This window comes from Alternaria alternata (assembly GCF_001642055.1).
Source record: "Alternaria alternata strain SRC1lrK2f unplaced genomic scaffold CC77scaffold_7, whole genome shotgun sequence".
NCBI lineage: Eukaryota > Fungi > Ascomycota > Dothideomycetes > Pleosporales > Pleosporaceae > Alternaria > Alternaria alternata.
The window spans coordinates 191,192-212,982 of record NW_017306196.1 but is presented as its reverse complement, the minus strand read 5'-3'; the positions used below and the strand labels follow the sequence as shown (position 1 = coordinate 212,982).

Here is a 21,791-nt window from a genome sequence, read left to right as displayed (position 1 = left end):
GACAGCATGAGGTTCTTCCCAGGCAGCACAAGCTTACATACGGAAGAGCAGCGTCCAAATTTGGGATATGTCCAGTGTGTCGTTACGACGAAGAGATGCAAACAAGAAGAAGAGAAGATGTCAATCATGATCATCTAGGAAAGGAACTATAGATGTATCGCCGACCCTGGAAACATCTCGACAACGACGGCCGATCAGAAGTCATCCGAAATGTTCACGGCTCTTCGATTACAGCAAAGGCACCAGTGCACTTGTCGCCGCGTAATCACATAGACGAATACTTCCTACGCGACAGCGCTGGACCGGGAGTGAGATGATGGTGGTGCTTGCGATAATGCTTCACACGTGCGTCTTGACGCTTGTAGCTTTTTGCACACCCGGGCTCTTCACAGTCGTACTCCCGCGGACCCTCGCCTTGCTGACTGCCGTGCTTTAGTCGTTTGTGACGACCGAGGTTCCCCCTTGCATAGGTTCCTCGAAAATTGGCATTGCAACCGAGTTCAAGGCAAAACAGATGTTCTTTTTCCTCCTGTGTCGAAGGCACGCGACTCATATGTGTGGGCGATAGGGAGATCGACGCAGGCTTACGGATGACAACGTCATGCTGGAATCGTCGTACGTCTATTGCACTTTGTCTTGTTTAGCAGTTACTTATTACTTGCGATGAGCATTTACGTACTATACAGGGTTGTCATGATATGGCCTATCGGAAATCTCTGCAGCCATCGCTACACAACCGTTAGTTCTCCTAGTCGCCCGTCTTGGTACGGACTTGGCCGAGTCCCCTAGTCGGTATTGAGTTTGGGGTGGCTGACCATAGCTCGTTGTACAAGCATGCAGCATCGACTGGCCCTCCATCCCTTCCTGGGACGCTAATGGATTCCACGGTCCGGTGGGGAATCCGGTCCCCATCCACGGCCTTTCACTATCATACGGTGTTGCTAGTTGGTTGTCGTGAAGAGTTGGGCCGAATTCCTCAGGCTGAGTGCATGGCAGTTGGTCAGGGTTCTCAGTATGATGCCACTCTGGATTGTTCGACCTGGAATTCGTGGCGCCGGACGGCCATCCTCTGACCATGCCTTGACCATCGACATCACGATGATTTTCGTGGTACGGCATGGCAGACATTGCCTCTGGGTCTCGGAAGTCTTCGATGGCTCGTGAAAATCCTGATGCTGGATGTTCATGATCGTAGCCAAACGTTGCGTGGTATCTGGTGGGTAGCCTTCCCGGACCGCCGAGCGCATTCGCATTCGGAGCATAATGGCGGCACACACGAACGTTGTCCGTCCACTCTCGACCATCCGGTGCATCTTTATATGTCATTATGCGTTTCTTGGTGTGTTGTGTCTTCTTGGTGGACGTCCTGGGTCGAGAAGACAGAGGGCGAGTGCTATGCGATACAAACACTTCAAGACTCGGGGGCGTGCTAGCGAAGACTGTGCCCCGAGGCAGATTCTGCCTAGCTTCGTGCGCGAGGTGTGCGTGTGTAAGGCTGGCGCTTCTAAAGAAAGGTCAGTAGTGTATAACACTGTACAGGCGGCGTGCAATGAACGACGACTGGAAGGTACTGCAAATGCGTACATTGGCGAGCGGTCTCCTATAACATTGAGATCTAGCAGATTTAGCGATGAGGGATGCGTCTAATGCAACTGCATCACCTGGCGATACTTGCTTTGCTACCCCTTCTACGTCAACACCTGGAACCAGGAGTACCGTTGGTTGCCTCACTTACCCTGGCTATGACACCAGCTAGTGTTGATTTGGGCAGTGCTGACAGGCATGGAACATAAAGTCTACGAGATGAACAAGGAGCGCATCGATAGTCCAGACGATACCTGAAGATGACGACTGCAAGACGAGTGACGTTGCTCGAACGAATGAGGAGGATAAGACTGCCCTGTAGAGCGACTTGGAGGGAGGTTTGGATCTCATCGCCTCGGTCTTGCTCTTACTGGCGGCAAGTCGTTGCTCACGGTGCCGAGGCGCCCTCAAGACGAGCCTGGTGTCAGGCTACTACTATTGCATGTCAGCAAGAAGGCGATCACTTTCAACCCTTTCAACGAGGACTAGCAGCAGGCAAACTCATGTATAGACGGTGATTCACGACGAGAATGTTCGCATTGTGCCTCAGCGGCAGCGCCTACGCCCTAGGCTATCTTCAGCTCCGCGTTGTGGTGATCTGCAGCGAGCTGGTATGGCTGAACGAAACGTGTATCGCCCTGTTACGAGGAGTCCTGCTACTTCAGTTGCAAGGCAGACAAGCAACACAGCTTTCAAGGACCTCGAGTGTGAAGAAATCCTGGTATGAAGCAGTCGATGACAGACTTGCACCCTTGAGAGACAAGCGGCAGCCGAAGGGAAAGATTATGCGGCGCTGAAGATTACGGGTAATCATGAAAGAAAGATCCAGGGATAAACAACACCAGGTCAAAATCGAGACAGAACGCGGAAGATTGGCTACGCTTATAGCGCGTAGGAGATGCATTCGGCCGTCATCGTGGCTGCATCCCTATTAACGCCTCCATTCTTCAACAGCTGCATGCAGATGCAGAACAGCAAGTCGCGACCCTTCTGGCCACCATAGACACACCCGGAGATCAAGGCTCCCCACCTTGAACTGGTCGATGCAACGTGATAAGACGGTAAAAGAAGCGCCTCCTTTATCCATCTGCCACTGATGAAAATTAGCCTGACTTTCAAAATCATACCTATGCTCCTCACACGTTCTCAAGCCCACAACCATGACGGCGTCCACAGCCGATTTGAGACAAGCTGATTTCGGAGATTCTCAGGTTTCTGATCGAAGCATATTTGGAAGCCTGGTCCTTCCAAATTGTGAACCGCATGAATACACCAGCAAGTCCTAGATGTGAAGCAGCCACCTAACTGAACACGAACGATGGAGCGCGCATGACACTACTATCTCTCTACGGATCTACACCGCTGCAGTTCCTACAGTCCTTTGGAGGGGTGGAAGGTGTGTACTTCGCAAGTGATAAGCCAATCGTCTCTCAGCTACAGAGCCGCCACCGTCTTGATTACATGCTAGCGCAAAGCCAACAGTTTGCAGATCAGCAGTAGGGAGATCAATAGAGCCATTACGAACCCTTCCTTCAACTGAAGTGCGGGGTTTCCGGCTCCAATCATTGAATGCGGCATCGGCTATAGTGATTTCCGTTGCCTTGGGACTTGCGCGCATGCTGGACAATCTGCGTAAAGTCACACAGCTGACTTTCGTGAACAACATACAACCGCATGTGCGATCTAGGGGGTCTGTCTTCCGGTGCGAACTAATCATGGTAGCAGTAAGCAATGCGTTCAGGGTGCACTTCCTAGGCGCTCTCTTTGCTCGTATTACTACAACTTTTGCATTGCTCGTTGGAATTATACTTCAAAAGGGCATGCTCCTGATCTCCAAGCTTCTTCAGTCTCAACAAAACGGTAAGACGAACTGATTCCAAGTACGAGAAGCCAAGCTACCCGTGTTCAGCGATGTGGCGTTGACGCCAACAGAGTTCGGTGGGCTGTCACACAACATGGCCTTTCCATATGCACTCCTCCAGGATCGCCACCCCTCTCAGACTGCACAAAGCGTCTGCTTGAGACCTGCCCATGACGCCACCATACCTTCACCAACTCCATATTGCATGAGCACATATTCAGACAGTCTCGTCGGATGGTAATCTTGCGCTAGGCCCTTCAAAGACTAGCGAGATCGGATCAGTGTGGGGGCCAGGAAGGCGACGAGCGTCGCGAGATCAACTCTACCGCATTAGATTCATCAAAAGAAGTTCGCGCGGATTGCAGTCTGAAGTTCGCCAAAGACATGCACAACAACTACCAGAAGAGAACTATGGATGGAGTTTATTATCCAACAATTGAACTCTGATGCGCGGATGCGAAAACACAGAATCGCGAAAATCATGCCTGGCAGACTACGGAGGACTCCCAGCCGATCTACCCGTGTGTATCATGGCGGACAACCAACTTCTTTTCCTTTGCAACCATGGAAATGACCTTCTAGAGGTTTTTGGCCCGTTGTAGTGTTCCTCGCGTCGTGATGTCATCGGTTCTATCCGAATGCCATTTATCTCCGAAACAGCAGAGGGAGACCTAGACCCCAGGATCCCTTCGTCCTTCTTGTCATACATCTTCACTGTCGCTTGAACATGGTCCTTTTGCTCCATAAGGTCTCGCGATAGACATGCGACGAGCGTGTCAACATCTTCCAAGGTATTGACAGCTCCAATGGTTATCCTGACTATTCCAACAGGTATTCCATCCAGCATATCAGCCTCCGTATTGCACCGCAAGCCCGCATTGAATGCTCCGCGCAACCACTCGTCGTTCACGCCTAGCGCGCATGCGATACCTCCAGGGTTACACACATTGCCCGTACGAACATGGATCCTACTCGCTCTTAGCGACGCGCCGACGTGCCATGGGCCAACGTATGTTCCGTTACTTCTGCGTACATTGAAGGCTATCGTTGGTCCTTGCGTTTGCGAGTGGTCATAACTAGAGTCTTTCGACTGGTACATACGGCATACTGCCGCGCCATTGTCATGAGCCATGCTCGCCAAGCGCTTGTGTAGGATTTTGGCAAGCCAGCTGGCATGTTTCGAGACCTCCTCGAGCCCACCAAATAGACGGCGGTGAGTTGTTATGGCACACTTCAAAGCAAGTATATTCCGAAACGCGATTGTTCCGTCCTCTAACCGTGCATGTAGGCTCGATTCCTTGCGAACAACCCACGACTCTTTGATGCACGTTGTCATCTCCGTCGTACCACCGCCGAAATATTTCCGCTTATCGAACACATGGCCGGCTGATTTCTGAACGATCAAGGCACCAAGGTCTGGGAACCCAAAGATCTTGTAGAAGGAGAGTGTGATAAAGTCAGGGGCAAAGAGGTGGTTGCTCAAGTCAATTGGGGTTGTGGATACCAAAGCGGCTACGTCGAGAAGAGAGTAAGAGTTTGGATGGTGTAATGAGAGTCGGAGCTTGGTAATCCAGTCAAGCGGCAGTCTTTCACCATTCATGTTCCTATTGTGGCGCAAACGTCAGTGTGGACCCTCATGGCATGCACAAGACCACTTACGATTGAGCCGGATACGCAAACAACATCGGCCTTCTCGACAAGGGCTCTGCGTTGAAGGTACGGTTCCCATCGGCAAGCCAATCTTCTGTCTCTTCATTCGATACGAGGCAATGGCTACGATGGGCGAGTTCCCGAACACCAACAAGGCTTGTGTGGCTATTGCGATGGTAACAGTAATCGAACCCCTCGTCTTGGCCTGAGAAGCCTTCAGTTACCAATTTGATTGCGCCAGTCGCGTTGGCGGTAAAGACAACATCGAAGTACGCTGGATCGGCATTGAACATATTCAAAACCGCAAGCCGCGTTTGCTCTACCATTATGGCGGTCACACTTGGATTAGAAGAATCAGAGTGTGGATTGGCAAGAAGCGTACGCTGCATCTCATTGCAGAAGGATTCAAGTAATGACTTTGGTGCGAGGGTTGTGCCGCCATGGTCAAGGTAGGTCAGGCCTATCAACGGTCAGCAACATGTGGAAGGGAAATGACAAGTCAGCATACCTTTGAGCATCGGATATTCCAACTTCCGCATACGACTGATCCGTTCGTTGTAGGCTAATCGTTCATGATCGTCGTGCCTGTATTTGCCATCACTGGCATTCATAGGCCGTCGACGAAGGTGCTGGAAGCAAACCATCTTCCTATGGGACTTTACTTTAGATCGAGTGTTGGAACAAGTTGTATGGCCGACAATCCCAAGGAAGCAAAGCGGTGTGCTGTATGCTGTCTCAGTACGGGGTAAGCATGAACTATGAACCACACCACTGTTCTCACTGGAGACCGCAAAGACGACCGCATTCGCTTTGCCTGGTCACATCCTATCCCGGCCCCCGTTCGCCCATCGCTATCCTTGCCGATTATGGGAAGTTACAGTAACCTGCCAAAGTGCGGCACGCCTCTTTCGGGCGTAACCTTGATTAAGATCAGTGGTCTCAAGTCTCGACGCTGATCCACTGTACAATGACGAGCTTTCATGTTGGCTGTCACATACGACTCCGGCCACTATGTCCAATACGGAACGAACACTCAATACAGTCTATACAGGTGGCTCCAAATAGCAGGAACCTGCATCCCAAGATACTATCATCAACAAATATGTTCCCTAATGGCGACTACCTGGCCCCGAGAGATTAAGATTATTGGAACTAGGTGAGGCTGAGCAAACCAGAACTACATAAATATCTGAAGACGAACCTATCACTGCATGGGTGTCATGATCGATCTCGTCTCTAAGCTTACTGTCCAGCGGGCAACGGGCGTAGAGTCGAGGGTGGTCAGCGTCGGGTAATACTTTGCCGCACGATGCTCGATCCCAAGTATACCTAGACAAGAAAAGTACAATGACTATGATGGAAGAGGCCTTGGGTATTGGACCCGGAATTGTACACATGCGGTTATAGAAGCGCCTTTCAACATCGCCTCAACGCTATCTACGACTTGTAATAGGTGTGCCTCAGTCCGCGGAGTACTAGCAACCTCTTTGCAATAGGACTTGATGACTTGGGTTGCATCTTCGGATTGCGGCACATGCGATTCCGTCTTTACCTCGGAAAGACCTCCGTCAGTAGAGCGTTGGGCTCTGTGGTGCACACACGATTCTACGTTTCCAGCCGTGCTCTGCCCCAACTACGGCAATGACAAGGCCCACAGATGGGGCGGGCCGCAGGTCCAATAATCCTGCAACCTTCGTAGGATCTTTGCGATTGCGTAAGGCTGCTCCTCGCCCAAGTACTCCTGACAATTTCAGTGATGCTTTATACGCTGTTCTTTGTTGATAGTATTCGCAAACATTGTTTCGGACGTTGGCCAGATGTCTTGCCTAAAATAGTGTGCTATCGTTCGCTGCGACTGCAGGTGGAAGACTCCAAGCTGGTCTTGGGTTTGTATTGGTACCCAAATGATCTACATGTACAGAACGGCTTGTTGTGCACACCAACACCACCACCACACGATTATGGGCGCACCATAACTTACTGTTTAAATCACACCTTGCGAAAGTTCTGACGTTGGTAGTGGTTCTGGATCGTAAGCAGGCTATCGAATCCTCTAAGCAGAGATCCGCCAGCCTGGTAATGTCCACCTGGGCACGCGCAGTCCCACATCCATTACCCAGTGCCATGACCAATGCCGGCGCATTGGATCCGCGCGCGACGGGATTGTCAAAGTCGAATGCGGTCTGTGCCAATGTCGCAATCACTTCCCGCCGTGTTGGTGGTGTTCCGCCCCGGTGGTTCCCGCCCCAACGCTATCTAGGTACCTGATGCTACGGCCGGCACTTTGAGCCCTGAGCGATTTGCAAGCGTTGCATGAGTCTTCACTACTACACACAACGTTGTCAATTCGGCATCGCAACTCAGACAGCATACTGCTGTTTACTCATCGGCCCCATCTATCAAGATGCGATGGTGTGGTGACAGATAGGCTTGCATAAGTGGCTTGGGCTACACCTCATCTAGCCGGTCACCCGCTGCTCTCTAGGCCCAGGTAAATTTGGGAAGAAGTCTTGGCTCCTATCGAACCATCATCATCCTCCAGTTCCCTCCCTAAACTGCGGCACAGTCGTCGAGTACGCTCCAGATACGGCCCGGGCCTCGATTGATTGTTGGATGAATTGATTGATGTTCGCCGCAGATACTCCAAAAGGGCTAGACACATCAACCAATGTGCCAGAACGGGTGTTCCCACATTGATCGACCGGCTTTGATCGCTCGTTCGTCCACACGCTCTCAGCCGGCGGATGTATTGGAGCGCTTAGGCTCTGCAAGACATCATTTTACACACGTCTTGATAGCGGCAGCAATGTTAGTCGAGAGCTAATACGAGGTCGACTAGTAGAGAACGCGGCCACAGCCCCGTGATGCAAGGACAGATGACTTCTCATCGGTGGGTTCTCTCGGTGTAAGGGCTCCGGAAGTGGTAGGACATGCAAAGTGGCTTGAAATGCCCACATATTGGTCGGATGTGAGTACTCGACATAGGTATGAAGGGCGCTTAAATGAAGGTGGCGCTCTCCTAGACGCAAGAGTTTATCCACAGCTGCGTTAGTATGCACCCACCACCACATAGAAATGGCAGAGTTCACCGAGGCTGGACATCAAGCTGGTCAAAATGCTATCACATAGAATGGCCAGTGACCAATACAAGCTGAGAAGAGACGTGTTACTGTTCAGTATTATTCGGTGCGTGGGTGATCGAAGTTGGCGATACCTTGTTTGGTTCAACGTATGATATTCGCTGGAGCGCTTTTACAGAGCCTCAGAGTAAGCTGCCGCTGAGGGATCCATCCCTCCACTACAGGTGGCTGGTCTCATATGCCGCAGAACAATGGGTCATAGCACACCGATTGACTATCAGTGGGGGCTGTCGAAGGGATGTCCTTTCATGTAGGGGCGGAATACCACTCAGCGGTTTTTACAAAGGCTGACCATCTCTTCTGTAACTTTGAGCTTGATGCTGCTTTCGCGATCCCAGTGCACCCCTAGTCCTACGCGATGCCGAACAAATGTGGCGTTTCGAGCCTCTAGGATCACTGTATTCTGTATCGTCGTCATTTCAGCCTATACTGCCTTTCTAGGCAGAATCGACTCCCTACCATGGTAAGTCAGCCAAGCGGAGTGTCAACAGAAGATGAAAAGACAACTTCGCGCTGCCTATGGTCATCGTCGTCGTACTGACTGAGTCTCTAGTCTGCCTCACACTGCGCCCCAACGTCTAACCTCTCCCCATCGTAGCGCGACTCCGACCACGACGCGAATGCAGGTAGTGGGTCCCCTAATCCTCCAATCATGACGGCCAGCGAAGAGGGTGCCACCGCAAACACAATTACGACATGACCAAGACCTACAAGACAGGATCTATGAGCAGTACCACAATGCTGTTCCGGGTGGACTGCTGTAATTGTTTTCAAACCTGGAGACGATTGCAAGCTTTCCGTACTCCCCTGAATGATTGTCTGACGCCCTAGACTACGTGGTGATTGAGCCTATCGTATCGCGCCAAGGGAGGACCTCACATGGAGCAATCCAAGCTACTCTCACCGCTTGATTGAAGCAGCAGCGTCGTGGTTCCATCGGCCATGCGCAACTGAAGAGCTTACAGTTGGGTTTGAGGATGAAGATGAATTGTTGTCATGCTGAACCGAGTTCATGACTCCGGTGCAAGCAGCAATGTTCCGTCGACGCCGCTGGATCTCCTTCCAACGATGATGTTGGACAGCGACAACGCGGTCCCGGAAGTGCGGGTACTAAAAGATTGCCCGAACGTGTTTCGGATCAGCTCCCAGAAGGACTGCCCGCGCTCATTCTGCGCTCCATTGGTGTTGGTAGTATCTTCGGCCATCTGTTGCCACACATCTCACTGATGTGTTCGCCTTGTACATCACCACCAGCATTACTTGTTGGTGCGCACCACATCCGAGGCCATCGCATATTCTCCGTTCCAGCATCTGCAAACATTGTCTTGAAGTCAGGATCCTCGCGGACCATCTTTGCGCAGCAAGGCTCCCAAGCACCCCTGTTTGGACTAACCCGCGTCGGTCAGACACATCACCTCCCTTCATCACAACTCATCCCGAATAATATCCATCATCGACCAGACTTCATCTTCCTGACTCCAATCTTGACTCGACGTGTTACTCGCCCTCTGCGCCAACCGTTATCACGAAGGTCGACTTCTCGACACTCGAGAATCGGGGCTGCCGCATTCTATCCAAAGAGAAAGTGTTCCTAGCCCATCACTAAAGCCAACCGAGACTTACTACCATGGAAGACCTAGAGTTCTCAAGCTCCGATGGGGGCCGCAGGTACTCGCAGTACTCGACCTCGTTTGACAGCGCTGATTGGCGTAGCAATAGCATGAATGAGTCTACTGGTCTCAATGCGGGCTGGCTAGGAAGCTGCTCCAGTTACGTGCGTGTCGAGCACAGCGATGCCGAAATTACTGGGGGGTCCTCCCGAGCAGTGGACTCGTGGTGTAGCGCTGAACACCCCGAGCTTCAGGCTGATCTGGCAGACCAGAACCTTCAACAGCAATCGCCCAGCTATCCAAATCGCCAAAACAGTCTGCATACAAATCAGTTCGATTACATGCACTTATCAACGTTGGCGTACGACCCTCAATCCGAAGTTGATCACCAGAGCAACACCGACGATCGAAAGGAATACTGGGCTCGAAGATCGGAGCCGGATTACTTTGCCCATCCTCCCCCAATACCTACTCCGGATGCCGAATACAGCAACGACTTTCACTTGCTGTATAGTGTGCCAGATGTACTGAATGATCAAGGACAGGCCTTGCCAAACAGTGGTATTCCGTACTACACACAGCCAGTCTACCCAGAAGAAGATCTTCGAGGCGACATCAGGCTGCACTATGCCGGACACACTCGGGAGAGCAACAATGGGGCTTGTTCTCATCAGCATCTTGTTGCAGAGGATGTAAATGGTCCATGGTCCACGGTGAACCCACAGAACAACTGTCCAAGACATCTAGAACAGCAGATGAACCGTATACTGGATGTGATCAACGCATCCGACTCTTCTCCTTCGACGCGGGATGGAAGCAACGAACAGCAATGGGGAGAGGCAAGCGACGTCACTGTTCGTCCCGATAATGCTCAGCAAAGCCACCAATCCGGTCACTCAAACGCCTCACGACATCCGCTTCCCACTCAACACCAAGCCGGACTCCTCATATCCCGAGACCTAGCCATAATACCGAATGGTCCAAGATCTCTTCCTATACGGACCAGGTCCCCTAGCATGCGGTATGTGTCGCTGGTCAGTGACCTTCGCCTTTGACGTGTACTAATAGCAGTAGATCAATTGATAACAATCGTCGCCCTCCAATATCCGCATCCAACACACCTGCTTCTCCCAGCTCCGCCCAATCAAACGTGGTTCGCTGCCCTGTTTGCTCCGCGCAATTTGAAGGTATCTACGCACAGGGTAACTGTGGGCGGCATAGGAGACTGAAGCACGCCGTCCAAAAGAAGGAATACCCGTGCGAGCACAGCACTTGCGGCAAAAGCTACCAACGTTCGGACGCCAGGCTCAAGCATTATCGAAAGTATCATCCAGAACTTATTGGTTGTGCTGTGTAATCGGGGAGTATCTGGCCAGCGAAGTTCAAGCTAGCATCAACTCCGTCGGGAATCCGGATAGAACTATTTGCGCAAGGCACCACCTCCGACGTCATCGCTAGGCCACTTGTGTCTCTTCTTAGGCCTTTCATCTTTTTCGCAAAGATGTTCGCCTGAGCCCACACACCGCCCTTCCTCCCTTCCTTTTGTTATCTTACTTAGTAGCTTTTGCTCTTCTCTTCTTCTTGAAATGCGCTCGAGCGCATATTCCCGATTGCGAGGCGTTCGAAATGATCAAGGGAGCACCAACTCACACATCAACCTTGCTGACTGCCTTTCACTCTCTCTTTTGGAAAGAAAAAAAAATGCCGACGCATTCTGTCCGATTCAACTTATTGTATATTGCAGCCGAAGCTTTTCTTTTCGATCCCCGCTAGAAGACATATCTAGATGTAGGACGACGTATCGTTATAACGTTTCGACGATGTGGGTAATGTTTCGGAACGATGGTGTTGGGTCAGGCTTGGTGATGGAGTTGGTTTGATTTAAGGCGTTATGGGATACGTATACGTTGGTCCGGGTTGCTACGAGCAGTTGGATGTCTAGATGAGCAACGTACAATAGAAGCATGGGCGTTGGACAGGCTAAAACGATCGGTTGTTGTATGACCGAAGACACGAATAGGTCAATCAAGTAGGCATAACGAGTAATCTGGTCTACGATGACTTCGGATCGCTACGTGTGGAGGTGATGTTGACGGAGGCGTATGGCTGTCGAAGAAAGAGATGTGATGTCGGATCGTTTGCAGTCCTGCATGAGGAGACAAGTTGACTGCGACATCCGCTACCGGAAGCTACAGAACAGCCCCGGCGCATTCCCTGATGTAGCTAGCGCTGTAGATTGTCCAGGGAAAAGGAGGGTACGATCGTGCGTCTCCAAGGGTCTACCACATCATTAGTGTCGTTAGCGGCTTGCTGTCTGCAAGCCAACAGTGTTTCTTTTCACATATCTGTGTTCTTTCTCCACAAGCGGTATTGTACATCACAGCGCTGTCACTTACTCGCTTCGGCAGCGACCAGCAAACATCATGGACGTAGGGGCCACGGAAAGAAAGCAATGCCGCTATTGGTCAAGATAAGAGACTTGCCGTTCACTTGTCATTCAAGCTCTCTTCATGCGTCGCGTCCCGGGATGCGAAGGGCTTGAAACACAGGAGGAAATGATGCACTAGTCATGAAGACAGGCGATGACTTGGCGAACAAGCTCGTTCCATAGACCTACTTCAACTCAACCACCTTCTGAGGTTCAGACCTCATATTTAGTACTGCAAACCGTTAAAAGGCAAAGCCACGGATCATACCTCGGGCACGAGAAGGTATCGAGCAGTAAGTAACATGGTTGCCCGACGAAGCCAGCCTCATGTGCCCTTACGAAACAACTAGCGAGTACGTACATTGTTCACAGCAGTCTTGACTCATCATCTCCTAGTATCAATAGGCTGACAGTATCTCACCGACACGCGACAGTCCTCAGCGCTGATGGTGTGCATACACTGACCGCTCATAGCTAGCACGTCAACTCTGTATGTGGAGTCCAATTTTCCCTGCTGGGGAACACAACATGCAGACCTATCAGGTGCTGTTTGCACTACATATGCATTCCTACAGTTACACGCTTGCTAGGTAAATACCATGCTTCGCAGGGTCACGGGCTCAACAGAGTAGACCGTTTTTCCCTAGACCTTGCCCGTTGAAATCCTAGTCTGAGAACGCGCACCCCAGGCATTCTTGCATGTATTGCGCCCGCTATCAGAAGCCAGCGTATCAGCATTGAGAAGATTTCGAGCACTTTGTCGAAGCCACTGCCCCTGTGCAGTCGAGACGACATGAGTACCTAGCTAGTCGTCTCTTAACGATGTCACGCCAAGCCTACCGCTCCAAGGTTCCATCAATGGGAGACTATACACACATGCGTAGAGCAACCCAATGGATTCAGTGCAACGCACTCAACGGTCCAATTGTTCTTGTGGTTGCAGAAAAAGTGACGAACAGTCGCCTATCGTCAGCCTATCAATCTGAACGCCAAGCAAATCGATATCGCCAAGGCAGGATGGTTTTGTGCTGGACGCGCTTACCCGTTCTTGTCGGTCAGTTGCGCGCAGTTCCACGCAACACAACTCTACGATCGATACAGCTCTTACGAAGGAATTCATATCGTTGTATCCATATAACGACGCTTCTTGCTCCTCGCGATCTTGCTCGTCACGTGGACATATGGAAAATCAATGTAGCATGAGGCTAACACGAAATGCTAATACGCTGCAGTAGTTATGTACGAAGTCATGATGCTTCACACTTTCACGAAACCTCGAAGCCCTCAATGTCGCCCTTCGCATCGTATTCGCGGACTATGCGCTCGTACATAGCGATACCCCCTCCATGAAGCACCCTTCGCATCGCCTGCCGTCGCTTCTCTGGATCGCCTCCAGTAAGGCGCAACGTGGCGCCCTCGTGATTGAAGTAGCCCGGCGTGCAGGCTATCACGACAGAATACCACAGCGACCACTTCTCGATCTCATCCACCCACGCATCCTCGGCCTGCTTGGTCGGTTCGATGACAAGTTTTGTAGGGTCCGGAGCCCGGCGAGCAGCCTCCTTCAATACATTGGCGAGATGGGTAGACTCGATGTCGTAGACAGCAGTGAGGTTCGGCGAGCCTGCTCCATTGCCGAGACCGGGATAGAGCAGGTTGGGGAAGCCATTTGTGGCGATGCCATGCATCGTACCAAAGTCGGCAGAGCCATACTTGTCCTTAAGACGGCGGCCATTGCGGCCGATAACGGGTATGCCAAAGAGCTCTGCAGGCGCTGCGTCTGCACCCGTTGCTAGCAGGAAACCCGTGGCGAGAATCAGCACATCCAGCTCGTACTCGACTCCGTTGGCGACGAGACCCCGCGGCGTGCACCGCTCCACACCCTTACCATCCGTGTCTACGAGTGTAACATTCTCCTGGTTGAAGGCCGTTAGATATCCGTCTTGGAAAGTGGGCCGTTTGCACCACATCGGATACCACGGCTGTAGCTTCTCTGCCGCAACTGGGTCCTTCACTACGGTGTTCCGCACATGTGCTCGAGCTTGCTCTGCTAGCGGCACGTCCATCTCATACAGCGCACGAGCGTGCTCTGCTACGTTATCGGGCGTGACGAGTTGCGGGCCTCCAATGAAGCCTGCAAAACCACGCGCCATTTGTGTCCAGCCGTCGCCAACAAGGTCTGGATGATCCGCTGGATGCTTCTGACCGTCGAAGAAGGTGTCGAAGTTGAGCCGGCGAGCGCGTTGCCAGCCGGGTCCCGTCGCGACGTCGCGTGTCCATGTGTTGTCATCCGTAGCCTGCTGGCGGCGCGGTACACAGTACGAAGGCGTGCGCTGAAAGGCATATGTATGACCAGCCCAGCGTGCTACCTGTGGTATTACCTGCACTGCTGTTGCGCCAGTACCGATGACGCCGACACGCTTGCCCTTCAGTTTCGAAAGAGTAGCATCTGTTGGCGAGCCACCAGTGCAGTCAAAGTCCCAGCGTGCTGTGTGGAAGACCGGAATGTTGGCGCGAAGTTCGTCGAAGCCCTCGAGCTTAGGCATTCTTGGCTCAGTGAAGATGGTGCTAGCTGGAATTAAGAACTGTGTCAAGATAGTCATTCCCTCGCCATTGCTGTGTTCCTTGCGCATGCGGACCACCCATCGTTTTTGGTCCTCGTCCCACGTCGCACTGAGCATCCGTGTCGAGAATTGTCCGCGCAGACCATAGTGCGATGCCACGCGCTCGCAGTGTTCACGAATTTCGTTGCCTGATGCGTACTTGTGCTTGGGCACATAGCCAGTTTCCTCGAGAAAAGGCATGTAAATGTAGCTCTCCACATCACATTGTAGACCAGGGTAGCGATTCCAGTACCATGTTCCACCAAAACCGCCCGCCACGTCCACCAAGTATATGCCCTTCGCTGAGAAGCCTGCTTCTACAAGTCGTCCTCCTGCCAGCAACCCTGCATGACCTGCGCCGATGATGAGAAACTGGATGTTGTCACCGTCCTTGAGTGGGCCGTCTTCCTGGTGCGCATATTGTAACCATGGGTCATCAGCGAGCGGCTTGTCATCTTTGCTGGGAAGGCGTGTGTACTGCTGAAATCCGTCGGGTCGCAGTCGCTTGTCGCGCTCTTGCGCGTATCGGGCTTGTAGTTCGGCGGCGTTGAGCGTTGCCATTTGTGCTTCCTGTCTGTTCCACTGCAGAGGGAAACTATGAGTAACGAGTCTGTATTTCGGAATGACTGGCTTTACACCAGAGTACACAATTTTATGTCAATCGACAATCCCAGCCTTTTATTGCGCCTCTGCTCCCCATCTTAATGCCCTGCTCCAACCTAATCCTCTTCATCTGCCGTGTCTGTTTCTCCCTCATCCGAGCCGGCTTGCCCGGCAACGTAGCGAGAGTAATCTTGCCATGGTGTCGCGTTCTTGTGGTGTCGGATCCCGACTTTAACCAAAATGGTCCGATCTCGTTGTGGGGGCGCGTGTGAACATCAACGGTGGATTTTGGCGCTATAGACTGCTTAGGAACGACTCCCTCCCCGCCTCATTCAGGAAGCTTGTAATTGCGATTAGGTCATCAGGTCTATAGACGACCCTAAGCCAACATACGAACCTGCAGCTCTGCGGCCCCGCAGCCTATCGAACAGGATCGTCGTTGAGCGCAAGAGGATGATCAGCCTCTCGCCCCTGACATGAGGACATTCTCACACGCATCCTTCATGTCTTCATAGGTAAGGCTCTAGACATGAGCTCTGACGACGGATTGGAAACTAGAAGCTGCAGTTCAGTCAGCGGAAATCCGGCAAGAAGACAGTAGATTCTGCAGCAGAGATGCAATGTACCTATGTCTCTTCTCAACATTGTACAACAAATGCACCGATTAACCCCAAACTCCCCGATAAGCCCCTTGCATGCCGAGTACGTGACGTGTTGACGCACCAATAACCTGGCGGTGAATTCTAACCCGAGAGCCTAAAAGCCTGAAAATCTCATACAGCTTAAGAAGTGCTTAGCAGTCGAAGGGTAGAGAGATCCAGAGGAAACTCGTTTCGAGTCTTGTCTCCTCCTGAACTACATTGAACTCCACGCATCGTAGTTGAGCTACACACAACATGTCGACCCTACGCACTATCGTGGAGACGGCACCTGCCAAACTCTCGTCCATCTCGTCGAGACCTAAAGATGCGGCACCAAAAGCTTCCTGGGGACCTTACTTGGAGCTCACACGCTTCAGCAAGCCCGCCGGACTTCTGGGCGTCTACTTCCCCTACTTTATTGGCTTCCTCTACTCAGTCAACTTGACCAACCCGAAAGCCCTCTCTCCAGCCGACTGGGCCAGGCTGAGTGCTGTCTTCCTGCTCGACGGCCTCATCTTACGCAGCTTCGGCTGCGCGTGGAACGACACTGTCGACCAAGACCTCGATCGACAAGTCGAGCGCTGCAAGAAGCGGCCGCTCGCCCGCGGTGCCCTATCGACACCAGACGCCCTCTTCACAACTCTCGTCCTCGCCATCTCGCGCCACGTCCTGTTTTACGCTACACTGCCAGCCCGAGCTGGTCAGCAGGCACTCCTCACAACCATCCTTGCCCTCTTCTACCCCTTCATGAAGCGCTTCGGCAACTTCCCACAGCTCTGCCTGGGTGCGGGCGTGGGCTGGGCGGTCTTCTTGGTTGACGCTGCCGTCGTTGATGGACCTTACCCAGCTGCGCCGGTTCCCATGCTCGATATCGAGGATCGCAGCAAGGCTATGATGGCTATGTGGGCCTGTCAAACTCTCTTCAACATCACTTATGATACGGTTTACGCCTTCCAAGACATCAGAGATGACCTCAACGCCGGTGTGGGCTCGTTGGCTATTGCCGTGCGTCACTACCCTAAGGTGTTTCTGCTATCGATCGCAAGCGCCATGGCCGGCTTCTTGTGGGCCACCGTGTCGTGGGGCGGTCTCACGCGCGGCCCGTACCAGGTTGGTGCCGGTGTATCTTCTTTTGCCGCATTATTCATGTTGGCCCGGCTCGACGTGTGGGATCCGAAAGCGTGTAGGAACTTCTTCGTGTACAGTCAGTGGTGGGTCAGTGGGGTACTGGTGACTGGTTTGGTGGGTGAGCTGCTGATGGCAAAGATGTAAATTTGAGAGTCGCCGACGTGAAAGACTCTTGGTCGAACCGTTAAGAAGACTCATCCTGTGACAGGACATGGCACTGTAAGGATGCAAAGATGACGAGCCATTTGCGGCTTTATCAGCTCCTATGCATGCATACGAGAGTAGCCTTATAGATAAGGGTATCTCGAGAATAACGAACTTATGACAGAATATGGGGAAGTCAAGGTGATCGATAGCTTCTGTTTAACATAGAGCAATACAAATTGATTCAGACCATTGAAAGTCTAAGCACCTCTGGTTTCCATGGAAAGCGGATAATTAGTAATCTGAGTCGTGCATCAAGCAGTATGAATAGACAAGCAACGGTGTCTGAGTATGCAATCCCAAATGTAGATACCTAGGTACCCCTCTGATTGCTCACGGTGAGCACCGAAAGTAGGAAATTGAAACTCGAGGAGATTGCTGCAGGTTATCGGAGAAGACGCGTTCTACACAGTATGTCAAGTGAATACTGTGACGGTTGTCTACGTGAAGCCGTTTTAGGACTACAGCCTGCCAAGCTATACTAAATACCTATTTCGGTGACTAATTCTGGTATATGGTAGCATAAAGAACGATACTCCATGCAAAAGTTAACGCTGTTTTGAAAGCCCCAGTGGGTACATAGTCGCAAAATGGGGGCCCTCTCACTTTCCTTAGGCTTCCTAGGCTAGTAAATGGGTCTCCACCTTGGGATCTCGAAATCTAGAATACCTCCTATGTTAGCGAAGATATTCCCGATTTTGAGATCCATGAATCATCTCCTACAGGAATGCATTTCTTCGTCATGCTCTCATCCATGGCAGGCATCTTTGGAGATGTTGGCCAGTCTAGTTATTGCGCCGCAAACACATATCAGGACGCACTTGCACGATATCGAGTATCAATAGGCGAGAAAGCGTCCAGCATTGACCTCGGCATCGTGACGAGTGAGGGCTACGTCGCTGAGAACCAGGTAGTGATGGATCGTCTGACAATGCTTAACCTTTTCCGTCCACTCTCGACAAGAGAGGTCCTCGCCCTTCTCGACTACGTTTGCAACCCCGACTTGCCTCCCAGCAGACCCTGTCGGAGCCAAATTGTCACCGGATTTGAGTTGCCAGCCGACATCGAGTCGAAAGGACGAGATGTACCCAGCGCAATGGAGCAGCCTTTCTTTTAGAATATGCGACAAGCAGAATATACATTCAAGCGTGGCGAGAACCTAGCGTCACATATACGCACATTCTGGTCGGCATTTACGGAAGCGTCCTCAGGAGATGCGGCGGCATCGATCGTCGCGGAAGCGCTGAAGATGAAGGCCAGCCGTGTACTCGGATTACCAGCGGATCTGATTAGTATGAATTCTGCACTAGACAGCTACGGTGTTGATTCCTTCGTTGGCCTGGAGCTACAGATTTGGTTGTCAAAGGAGTCGGGCGCTAACCTCGCTGTATTCGACATTCTGGGTGGAGCAACGCTACCGAGAATTGGCCAGATGGTAGCTGCGAAGAGCGCGCTAAGGACTCAAAGCTAGGCACTAAAGAGTAGCAGAATTCAAGACAGCATGCTGTCGTCCCGTTAGTGTTGTTATCCGAGCGTTGTGTGTTGCCTGACTGTTTCTGATGACCGACGTCGTGATGTAGTGCATTATTTGTTTGACAAGAATACACATCGAATTAAGGTACTTCACAAAGCTGTCACCACGGGCAAATTGAATTGAAGTAGGAAATATAGCCTAGTTCGAGAAGAAGCTATTTGAGTATATATACAAGATCTATGCAGAGCGGCAAGTGAACGGCTTATGCGCGGTTCCAGTTGTGGTAAGTTTGATTATGTCCGCAATCGTTGCGTAAGATCCGGCGCCCAGCGTTGTGATCCCAATGATGAACGCCAACAAGCAGGCCGCGCTCATCAACAGATTTTCTCTCGCAAAGGGGCTGCCCTTGCGAAGGAGACGGTACCACATCACTGCGGGAATCCAGAATGAGAAGCCGGAGACAAACAGCGCAGAGGCGAGGGATAGCAGGTCAGAAAATATAGGAATGGCTTCGGCAATAACCCACGCAATGATGGTGAAAATGGCGACCAGTACAATCCAGGAAGCCCAACCGGCGACCGTGTTGATATACTTCAACACCGAGTTCTTGAACATACGGCCGTGGATATAGCGCAGGGCGACGGTAGTGTTGATGCTACCGGAAATGAAGATGACAGGGAGCGCAATGCCAAATGCAATTTTCGAGACGAGCGTACCAGCAGAGAGGAGTGCTGGGGAATCGACACCTTTGCCAATGAAAGCGTAGCACAACGCTCCGGTAAGCGTGTAGATGCAGATTTGAATGACGCCAGATGCCCAAATAGATTTCATATATTCTTGTGGCGTATGCATTTCGTCCATGAAGCTGAATTGTCCGATGGCAAAGCTGAAAGCGAAGATGACGTTGGAGACAGCGACGAAGGCTTCCGAAAAAGTCAAGTCTTCTTTGGGCCAGGCAGACCAGTCAACAGCAGACATGCCGCCAGCCTTGTCACCAGCTTGGACACCGGTTGCGATGATGGTGATGCCGATTGCGATTAGGATGGACGCAAAATCAATGTATCCAAGGATGGCGACTTCAGAGAAGGAGGGCGGAATGGCGAGAATGAGCAAGATGATGGCGGAAACAGCAGAGAACACGATGGAACAGACATGGCCACCGTTAATGTTGATGAGCGCGATACTGCCGGTCAACGCGTGCGAACCAACAACCATGACGAGTTCGAGCACCAGCGCAGCACCGAAGAGTTCGTAGCCGAAACGGCCGAGCAGAAGGCGGCCTGCATCGGCGTAGGACGCGACCTCTGGGAACTTCAGCTTCACCTGACCAACAATGTAGCTGGTAAAGATGGCAACGCAGCCAAGTCCGACAGTGAGCAGAACGCCTGGAAACATGCCGAGAGTTGCGTAGGCCTGGGGCAAAGAAAGCGCGCCAAGGGCGATGGCCTCAACGATGGTGACAACTGCGAGGCGCTTCCATCCCAGACGATGGAAGTGAGCATCTCCGTCTTTGGCGATTTGTTTGGCACGTTGCGAGTCCCAGACCTCGCCCTCGCCGAATAATTGGTTGTCAGCTAGATTAGAATCGTCATCGTTCTTGTCGTTCTTGCGTCGTGTCGAGGAGATGTGGTCGGACATGTCGAGCTTGAAAGGAGAGAAGGTGACAGATGACGGCAATTAGGGATCGAAGAGATGTTCAGCTCAGATTTCAAGTAGCATAAGTGATGAAATGAATAAGAGCAGACAAGGAAATTGAACAAGACACCAGTCCCTCTCCACATAGTGCAAGATGCCCCATGGTACATATATGAAGGCAGATTCCCCGCAAGCTCGCCAAAAGTAATGGAATTGACACAACTAACAGGATATCGTTATCTCGACACGTGGAGACCCAGCGCACAGGTCGGCATCGCCTTCCAGCGGTGCAGAGTCTGAGCGCGCCACTTGCTGCTCACGATGTTCTGGGAGTGTAACGTGAAGCATTCGGGAAGCATTCGGGAAGCATTCGGCCTGACTAGGCGTGCAGATCCTTGCGGAGCATCGCGTTGGTCTTTCCTGAAAGCGACAGCTAGGCGAGATGTTTTAGCTAATACAAGGATAGCCGGCCGTTCAACGGCTGCACTATTGCATTGCTGAAAATTCTTGATGCACTACGTCGGTCCAAAGTGGATTCTATGTGTCGCCAAATTCTTCATACAGTGCTAAGCTTTACTGTTTGCAATACAGACATAGGGGTCTTTGGCCGCAGCGTTGCATTGCGCACATGCGCGTCACAGTTCTTAACCGGGATGCGAACGTGCAATGTTGCGGTTATCCGAGGCCTATATTCGTTGGGGCAGGCGAGCTGGAAGATGAGGTCAAAGTAACACTTGGTTTCCGTTCACGAGTTCCACCATTGCAAGTCTTTCTGGCATATTCTCGGACCCACGAATCCTCCTCTGAGAGCGGCCATAGCGATCCGATCAGCATCTATTTTCCCTCTTGCGCGCTGCCGTCTACGATACCATGCAAAGCTCTTTCGAGCGTGATCTATTCCAGGGCCACAGCATATGTTGGCGCATGAAGAATAGCGCGAGGAGGCTTGGTCTCTCAAAACGCCAATGTTGATAGTACCGAACGGTCGTGTCCGTCGTTGTCGCCCAAGTAGGTAATTCAGCCCTGGAACCCGTCACTTCCGCTCGATCTTGACCCGCCTTCTCTTCTTACAAGTCTCATCGCACTGCTCTCGCGAGAAGAACTCTCTGTTCCTTCATTACCCTTCTCTTGCCATGTCTCCATCTGCCCGCGTTGCCTCCTAAAACAGCTCCCATGCCTACAACCTTCCTGCAGTAATGCCAACAAAAAAGATCTCACTTGACACCTCTT

At 51.8% G+C, this 21,791-nt stretch overlaps 7 protein-coding genes across 7 annotated transcripts; 3 read left to right on the top strand and 4 right to left on the bottom strand.

The window, feature by feature from the left end:
• Nucleotides 1-265: 265 nt before the first annotated feature.
• Nucleotides 266-1,784, bottom strand: CC77DRAFT_1007444 (hypothetical protein; the record flags this gene model as incomplete). The annotated part of the gene is made up of 4 exons (XM_018523483.1): nucleotides 266-629; nucleotides 680-1,504; nucleotides 1,585-1,600; nucleotides 1,736-1,784. 4 exons carry the CDS (start codon nucleotides 1,782-1,784, stop codon nucleotides 266-268), a joined length of 1,254 nt encoding a protein of 417 aa, XP_018387367.1.
• Nucleotides 1,785-3,938: 2,154 nt separating this feature from the next.
• CC77DRAFT_985777 (PLP-dependent transferase) lies at nucleotides 3,939-5,634 on the bottom strand (the record flags this gene model as incomplete). Its single annotated transcript, XM_018536204.1, has 3 exons — nucleotides 3,939-5,049; nucleotides 5,105-5,555; nucleotides 5,604-5,634. 3 exons carry the CDS (start codon nucleotides 5,632-5,634, stop codon nucleotides 3,939-3,941), a joined length of 1,593 nt encoding a protein of 530 aa, XP_018387366.1.
• A 4,228-nt stretch (nucleotides 5,635-9,862) lies between these two features.
• Nucleotides 9,863-11,202, top strand: CC77DRAFT_1007442 (hypothetical protein; the record flags this gene model as incomplete). The annotated part of the gene is made up of 2 exons (XM_018523482.1): nucleotides 9,863-10,866; nucleotides 10,920-11,202. 2 exons carry the CDS (start codon nucleotides 9,863-9,865, stop codon nucleotides 11,200-11,202), a joined length of 1,287 nt encoding a protein of 428 aa, XP_018387365.1.
• Nucleotides 11,203-13,538: 2,336 nt separating this feature from the next.
• Nucleotides 13,539-15,437, bottom strand: CC77DRAFT_931979 (flavin-binding monooxygenase-like family protein; the record flags this gene model as incomplete). Its single annotated transcript, XM_018534240.1, has 1 exon — nucleotides 13,539-15,437. The coding sequence occupies one exon, from the start codon at nucleotides 15,435-15,437 to the stop codon at nucleotides 13,539-13,541; it is 1,899 nt and encodes a 632-aa protein (XP_018387364.1).
• Nucleotides 15,438-16,109: 672 nt separating this feature from the next.
• Nucleotides 16,110-17,574, top strand: CC77DRAFT_1048907 (hypothetical protein). The gene has a single exon (XM_018527561.1). It carries the CDS (start codon nucleotides 16,376-16,378, stop codon nucleotides 17,390-17,392), a length of 1,017 nt encoding a protein of 338 aa, XP_018387363.1. The 5' UTR covers nucleotides 16,110-16,375; the 3' UTR covers nucleotides 17,393-17,574.
• A 468-nt stretch (nucleotides 17,575-18,042) lies between these two features.
• CC77DRAFT_1048906 (KR-domain-containing protein) lies at nucleotides 18,043-18,569 on the top strand (the record flags this gene model as incomplete). Its single annotated transcript, XM_018527560.1, has 2 exons — nucleotides 18,043-18,080; nucleotides 18,134-18,569. The coding sequence occupies 2 exons, from the start codon at nucleotides 18,043-18,045 to the stop codon at nucleotides 18,567-18,569; spliced, it is 474 nt and encodes a 157-aa protein (XP_018387362.1).
• A 505-nt stretch (nucleotides 18,570-19,074) lies between these two features.
• Nucleotides 19,075-21,024, bottom strand: CC77DRAFT_1018940 (hypothetical protein). The gene has a single exon (XM_018524729.1). The coding sequence runs from the start codon at nucleotides 20,562-20,564 to the stop codon at nucleotides 19,164-19,166; it is 1,401 nt and encodes a 466-aa protein (XP_018387361.1). The 5' UTR covers nucleotides 20,565-21,024; the 3' UTR covers nucleotides 19,075-19,163.
• Between the last annotated feature and the right edge of the window lie 767 nt (nucleotides 21,025-21,791).